The sequence below is a fragment of the Morone saxatilis genome, unplaced genomic scaffold (genome assembly GCF_004916995.1).
Source record: "Morone saxatilis isolate NCDOM2014 unplaced genomic scaffold, NCSU_SB_2.0 Contig23, whole genome shotgun sequence".
NCBI classification, from domain to species: Eukaryota; Metazoa; Chordata; class Actinopteri; family Moronidae; genus Morone; species Morone saxatilis.
Genome location: NW_023339796.1, coordinates 19,757,637 through 19,764,942, shown reverse-complemented (window position 1 = coordinate 19,764,942; position 7,306 = coordinate 19,757,637). Strand labels below are relative to the sequence as shown.

The window sequence follows — 7,306 nt, the reverse complement described above, 5'->3', positions numbered from 1 at the left end:
AAAGCGCTTTGACTGGTCGGAAGACTAGAAAGGCGCTATACAAGTACAGGTCCATTTACCATTTACCAAAAAAGGGCAGTTTGCAGCAAAGGATGCTTTCTGAGAGATCTGATGTATTGTACCACTCAGCTTTCAAGTCCATCACCAGTGCTGCCAGTGCAACACCCTCTGTGACTGTGTGCATTAGCTAACTGGCAATCTTGCTCGGAAAATTCATTGGTTCAATTTATTTACAAAACCCCTCTTGGACTGACAACATCTCAGCCCCAGATCATATCTGTCAAATATGTAAGAAATAAAACCAACTTCCCATAACATAACAAGTCTCTCCGTCACACTCTGTCTCAGAGTTTCAAAGCTGCTTTCACTCCAGTTCACTGCTCGAAATTTGAAGAAAATCGTCTTCCGTTCTGTGCTTTCAAAAGTTATATTATATATTGTAAACTGATTGGCAGATAAGCAAAAGGTTCTCAGATGCATAAATACAAAAGCTTCCTCATCAGTGACGCATGTAGTGTTGCTTTTAGTGATGTCCTTGTCGATGGTGGTACAGTTTTAATGTTGTTAGTCTCCAAGCCAAGGTTATGCCTGCACTACTGTTAAACATAAAAAAAAATGTAATGCTTTCTGTTACCTTCTGTTTGTCATATCTCCCTTCTTCACTGTGTGTCATTCTTCCAAACCTGGAATTAAGAGGGCTTTTGCCTCTTGCCATGCATGTTACAAAACCTATTATTACTCACCTGCTGTGTTAAATATACAGAATGTTAGTGTCCAATCACTGTACCACCTTGAAGCTGACCTGATTGATGTTTGCAAGTAGAACGCTCATATCAACCATCTTTAATATGAAATAAATCCAGCATGAATGGCTCCCCCCTTACAGTTTTGGTCTGCAAGTTCCAATTTACAGGCCAGACACAGTAAAATGCTACTTGCCAGTAATGTTAAGAAAGGCCGGTTCACTCTCTAACTCAGACCTCTGTTATTTATGATGACTTTCAATGAGTTGCAGTGTGAATATTCAATGTCTTTCAATGTGGTAGCCACTGCCTTGAATGAATAACTCAATAAGTTAAAAGAATCAATAGATTAAGTCAAAACTACTTTTGGTGACCCGAGATAAATACTTTTATTATATATTATATGTATATTATATAATAAGCTATATTATACTATTGTCATAGTTTTATTATATCCTGAAAGTAGTACACGAGACAGATCGTCTGTAAAATAATCTGGTTCCTCTGGTTCCTCCTAGTGCTGCTAATGGACGTTTCAAGAATCTACCGGGCCTGAAGGAAAACAACCAGTCAGAGCTGGGAGAGATAGAAAGACACTTTGGGTTGGTGGCTTGAAGACTGTTGATTGTTGAGTCTCATTCCCATGTCATCAAATACAGACGAATCAATTATCATCTGTGATTGGTTATTTTTTTTCAGGCAAGATGCTGCAAATACCGTAAGATGTATTAGGAGGAGCCAAAGGAACCTAAAGTTTTCACAGATAAAGTGAAAAGTTTCAGCAAAAATTACAAAGTTATTTTTATAAACCTACAGCTCTATCTCACAGTGTGCTTTAGAAATATTATAATAATAATAGTTTAAAGGTCCAGTGTGTAACATTTAGGAGGATCTATCGGCTAAAATGAAATATTCATAGGTATGTTGTCATTAGTGTATAATCTGCTGAAAATAACAACTGTGTTTTGGTTATCTTAAAATTAGCCGTTTTTATCTACAGAGGGACAGCAGAGCACATCGGTTGGTTGCAATCTGCAATGTCACTGCTGGACTCCACTAAATCCTACACACTGGTCCTTTAACACAAGGAGACCAAACAAGCAGTTTGTCTGCAGTCACCATGTCAAACATTGCAGACGTGTATTTCATATTACATTTATCAATATTTCTATAATGTCAATGGTTCACATGACAAAAAATCTCTGTTAAACCCACTGTAAGCTAGCCGCCTACCACCAAATGGCAGAAGAAGTTATTGACTAGCTGATGAACATATCGAGCATTTAGCAGCTAAAGAGCCAGGTATTTCCTTGAGTTGGTGGAAACCAAAACAATGGATGGTTTATTTAGTCTAAAAGGAGGAAACATCCTTAATCAGGTTTGTAACTCATTTTAACCAAAGCTAGTAATCAAAAAACTTGAGAAAGTGAGATTTTTTTTTTGAGAAAAAATGAGAAAGAAAAAAAAAATTGTGTCAGATGAAATATGCATTCACACAGATTAATAATCACAAGGTAGCTTATGTTCCTCCTGCCTATTTCTAATTTTACACATTCAATCGTGGGCATATTGCTGGGAATCGATCATGCTGTGTGAACATGCTTCCTTGGCTAAAGGCTTATTTCACTATCACTACTCGTCTATAGCTCTTTTTAATAAACAGATGCTTCCTGTGGGATTTAAATACTGTTCAATGACAGTGAGAGACCTGCCATCCTCTTAAGGCCATTAAGTGCAAAGTGTTACTTTCAAAGAATCAATACCTCTTCAAAATGCCCATCTAGATGATGAGAAGCGCCTTGTGTTATAATAACCATCTCCTGAATCTCTTGGTTATTAATCTCCTTTCAGCCTTACTTTGCAGCACATTCTGCTCTCCGCTGTTCTTAGCTGGCTGATCTCACAAGGTTTTCAAAAACTACAACAGGCCTCCAGACACGTCAGGGCCTCAGTAAACACTGGGAAGGATCCTCTCAATGGGCCTGCTGAGCATGACTTATACTTTAAGCTTTCACTAATCTGCAGACTTAATTAAGTCTCATCAGGACATCAGAGCTCGCTAGTGCCTTGCACCGTGTGAGAGGATCACAGTGCAGACAGATGACAGAGATAAGTGCTCTCATTAGCCACCAAGACGGTATCTTCAAAAAGCAGCCCACTCCCTGCTAATGGAAACACTCCGATCTGTCATTAGAATGTGAAGTGGTGCAGTATGGGAGATGTCAGGAGGTCAAGAGGTAACCGAGGTAGGATTTATGTCTGCCAATAAGATGATACCCGCAAGGTCATAGATTACTTTATTAATCATCATCAATCAATCAATCAAGTTTATTTGTCATATGCAATCATATAAGGTACAATCACAGTGGAACAGTCGTAACTATGTGTATTATTGTGAAATGAAACTGTTGCAAATAAAGTATTACTACTATGAGCATGTGAAAATTGATGTATAGAAGATCAGTCTTAGATAGCTATTATTTACATACAGAAGGTGTTTATGGATATACCTTTGACAAACGTATCTGTATGCTAAATATTAAGCTACAGCCAGCAGCCGGCTAGTTTAGCTTAGCATACAGACAGGAAATGAGGTGGAACCAAAATCCGCGTATGCAGGCAACCAACAGAGACTAAAGGAAGTTACTTATTAATTAGTGAACGACGAGAGGTGCTTGTAAATCTGGCAGATTTTGTTACCTTTGGAGTCTGATTAGCTTAACCTTAACCTGAACCCTAACCCTTTCACCTAACCTTAACCCTTCACCCTGGTTCCAGTCTTTATGCTAAGCTAAGCTAACCGACTGCTGGCTATAGCTCCATATTCAGCGCACAGATATGAGAGTGTGGTACCAATCTTGTTATCCAACTCTCAGCAAGAAAGATGCTGAACTCTTACTTTATTAAATATGCTTGTGTGTGTTAGATTAAAAAATTGAGCAATTTCCATTTTAGTTGCAAAACAAACCCATAACATTAATATTTTAGGGCAGCTCAAATGATTCCAACATCCCAATACATTTAAATCACTGCTTTACATCTCGCAGTATGAATAGCCTGACAACAAAGAAATCCAATTACTTGTCCTTAGCCAATTTGTAAAACAAAGCTCCTGACCGCTGCAAGTACTTGACACAGCCTTTACATTGGGATATTAAACCACTCCAGATGTCTCCACTTGTTAAGATGTTATTTTCCAGTGCAGTCATCTTCACACATCCCTTGTGTCAAATCCCTATTTAATAAGCACTTTCCCGAACAAAACAAGTCAGCTTTTATTAATACTTCTCATAAGTCAAAGAGGCCTCTTTTCACCAGGTTATTAAGATGACATTGAATTTAGATAACCAACCAAGAGCTTTGCAGCGAGGCAGGCACGGCGCACTGTGTCCCTGGTGTTTTTGCTCAGCCGGCTTAGTAATAGGGTTACAAGGTTGTATTACTAGTCGTAATCTAGATGCAATGTAACATCTTACAGAGGCTCTTGAAGCAGACATAGCTCTGTTCATACAGTGCACATGCTATATATCATACTTATCAGACTGCGGTTCAGAGATGGCATATTAAAAGCTCCATGGGGAATCTGGTTTGCTTGGATGGTTCATGTCAGTCAATGTGGGCTTAGCAGACGTCCCTCAGTCCCTGAAAAAGGCTGTTAAGATTTGTTCAGGTCCCGCGTGGGAGCTCTAAACACGTCTCTTTAAGTTCAGTGACCTGGATTTCTAAACAGTAATGTACTCTTTGATATAAACAGAAACGCCTTTGTTTTGCCACATAATGTTCTCTTAAATGTTTTTTAATTGGAGGCTCTCCTCCGCTGCAAGCTTCATACTGCCAGGACAGTCAGTTGCTCAGTGACTCTGGAATTGTGATGAGGAATATAAACCTTGTGTTTTTATGGCACATAATGCACTGTGTTTATGATACACTGTCATATATCTGAGAGGCTCACACACTGTTGCCTGGAGCATTTTAATACATTTACTGTTATGTTACAAAAGCAAAGGGGACATGGCTATGACCACATAAGCATTTAAACAAACACAATAGCATGCGTACATAAAGCATGTTGTGACTCATGTATTTTGATGAACAATGTTCCTTGTGTTGGCAAATATGAATAGCCGTGTCATGGGGATATGTGAGTGAGCACAGCTGTGTGTGTGCTAATTTCACTGAGTCAGTCCGTGTGTCAGAGTTTGGTGAGTAAGTTCAGGCGGCTGAGGGTGTGGCAGGCGTGGGGGAGGAGCAGGAGCAATACGCCAGCGCTGCACACGTTTTTTTCCCAAGTGCTTGTGGACGAAGGAAGGCAGCAGAGCTCGGAGCTGCCGTACAGCTGGGCGTGACAACAGGAAGTACAGTGGCGGGTTCCAGCATGGAGCCAGACACACCAACAAAATGGCTGTCAGGGATGCCACCTCCCACATCAAAGACACCCTTGTTTTTTCCTCCCTTGGCCCAGGTGAGGACAAATATGATGGAGACAAAGTTGAAGAAAGCTTACGCCCAAATCTACTAATGGGAGATGCTTCTGAGCTAACATAAGGGGACATGACATTGACAAACTCAAGTGCATAATATGGCAACCAGCTAATTGCAAAAACCAGTGTTGAACCAATCAGCAGAGCGGTAGCTTTCTTGTTGCGCCTGTCGGCGGCCAGAGTACCCCTGCAGCCATGGAGGTGAGATATGATGAGGCCACAGTTGACAGCAATACAGAAGAGAGGGGCAACATAATAAACCAGGAAGGCAGGAACTAGGAATAACAGCCACTCGTTGCGGCTCACTGCCCATGTGCAACCCCCGTCAAAGTTGATGTAGGTGACCTTGGGTAATGCCATGGCTACTGAGACCAGCCAAATGGCTACAACAGTGCATAACCTGTGAAAGAGGAAGACAGATAGGTTTATTTGTTGTGCAGGAGGATCACATCTGTGCTAGAAGAAATAGGTCACTTATATTCTGCAAGAATACATGGACCAGGATCTGATGGGAAGAAAAGTGACAGTTTGATTTGATGGTATTAATATTATTTACTTTGCTTAAGGCTCAAGTCTACATTAGGCGCTACTACATTATACGCTACCAACCTAACACACCAGAATCTCCAGCAAAACTGTTTGTGGTGGAGTTGCATTGTAGGTAATGTAGGCTCAGGTTTTTGACAAGAAAAAAAAATGCATGGATTAAAAATAAAATACATATTGTTGAACATCATGAGTATGAGGAGTGTAATGCCAAATCACTGGGATACTCTTTTAAAGTATAAAGCTTTCAGTCTCAAGACCATTTGTTCCTACTGGAGACACAGCTGGCATCAGTATTTGACGACCTGGGTATGAGAGGTTGTAAAGTGTGTGGATAGACTATTTAGAAACAAATACACAAAGGGCCTATCTGGAGCCAGGTTTGGTTTGTCCTGCTTCTGGGCCTACTGGAAACATGGCAGTTCAAGATGGCATCTGTGGAGAAAAACTTCTCATTCTAAAGTAAAAAAAACATAATGATTCCTATATGAGGTGCTTATACACTAATGGAAACATACTTATGAATATTATATTCCACTTCTAACAATAGATCTTCCTAAATGTTACACACTGGACTTTTAAAAATTAACAAAAGACAAATAATATATCATTATTTTTTAAGAACAATGTTTTTTTCTGAGTACCAGCATCTTTTTTCAATAGTTCCCAATGAGGAGAAAGCATATGCAATCATAGAAAGGGCAGGATTTATCACCCTAGTAACCAAGACAATAGAGGAGAGGCTTGTGGGCAATCTATCCAGAGATTTATATCAGACAGAAACATCATAACAGAAAGAGAAAAGCCCATTTGTGGGAGCAGATCGGCCTGACACTGAATGTTGTTGTTTTATCACTCTACGCATTGTGAGCTTGTTGTTAGCTGACTTTGTAGTTAACCCTCGCAAAGTAATACTCACACTTGTGTCAGGCTAGCAGGCGGTCTCATCCGGGGAGCAACGATGCGATACCTTAGCACCGAATACGCCGCCAGGCTGAAGATCTCCACTCCCACTGTCACTGAAGTCGTGAACCCCAGGAGGACGCAGGTCCCACCACCAAGCTGCCAGTTCTGGAAACTGGCACTCAGAAGGACACAGGGCAGGGTGAGCAGGGCGCCCAGGTCTGCCAGGCTGAGGTTGAGGAGCAGGACGGAGCTGGGCTTGGAGCGACTGCGAGGGTTCCTCACCAGCACCAGCCACAGCAGGAGGTGACCTCCAACTCCCACCACAAGAGAGACCAGGCTGACCATGGGCAGCACCACGGAGAAGGAGATGGTGGTGTTGGTGGAGACAACGTTAAAAAGGAGGTTGACTATGGCAGGCATGGTACAGGCGAGGATCTGTCAGGTATGATGGCACAAAATTGTAAAAAAAAGAAAAGAAAAAAGAAAGAGAAGATGGTACATAAGGACTTCAGAAAAACAAATTGGAGCAATTCTACAAAATAGGATTGTAGATGAAGAGGGAAAGACCAGATGAAGGGAATGGATACGCTGAAGGTGATCTCGGGGTCAAGAGGAGAAAGTGCAAGATAC

General features: G+C 41.0%; 1 protein-coding gene across 1 annotated transcript; it reads right to left on the bottom strand.

The window, feature by feature from the left end:
- Window positions 1–4,955: 4,955 nt before the first annotated feature.
- si:ch211-119o8.4 (neuropeptide CCHamide-2 receptor) lies at window positions 4,956–7,096 on the bottom strand. The gene is made up of 3 exons (XM_035670897.1): window positions 6,690–7,096; window positions 5,348–5,624; window positions 4,956–5,195 (listed from the first exon to the last, which is right to left on the bottom strand). Exons 1-3 carry the CDS (start codon window positions 7,094–7,096, stop codon window positions 4,956–4,958), a joined length of 924 nt encoding a protein of 307 aa, XP_035526790.1.
- Window positions 7,097–7,306: the final 210 nt, after the last annotated feature.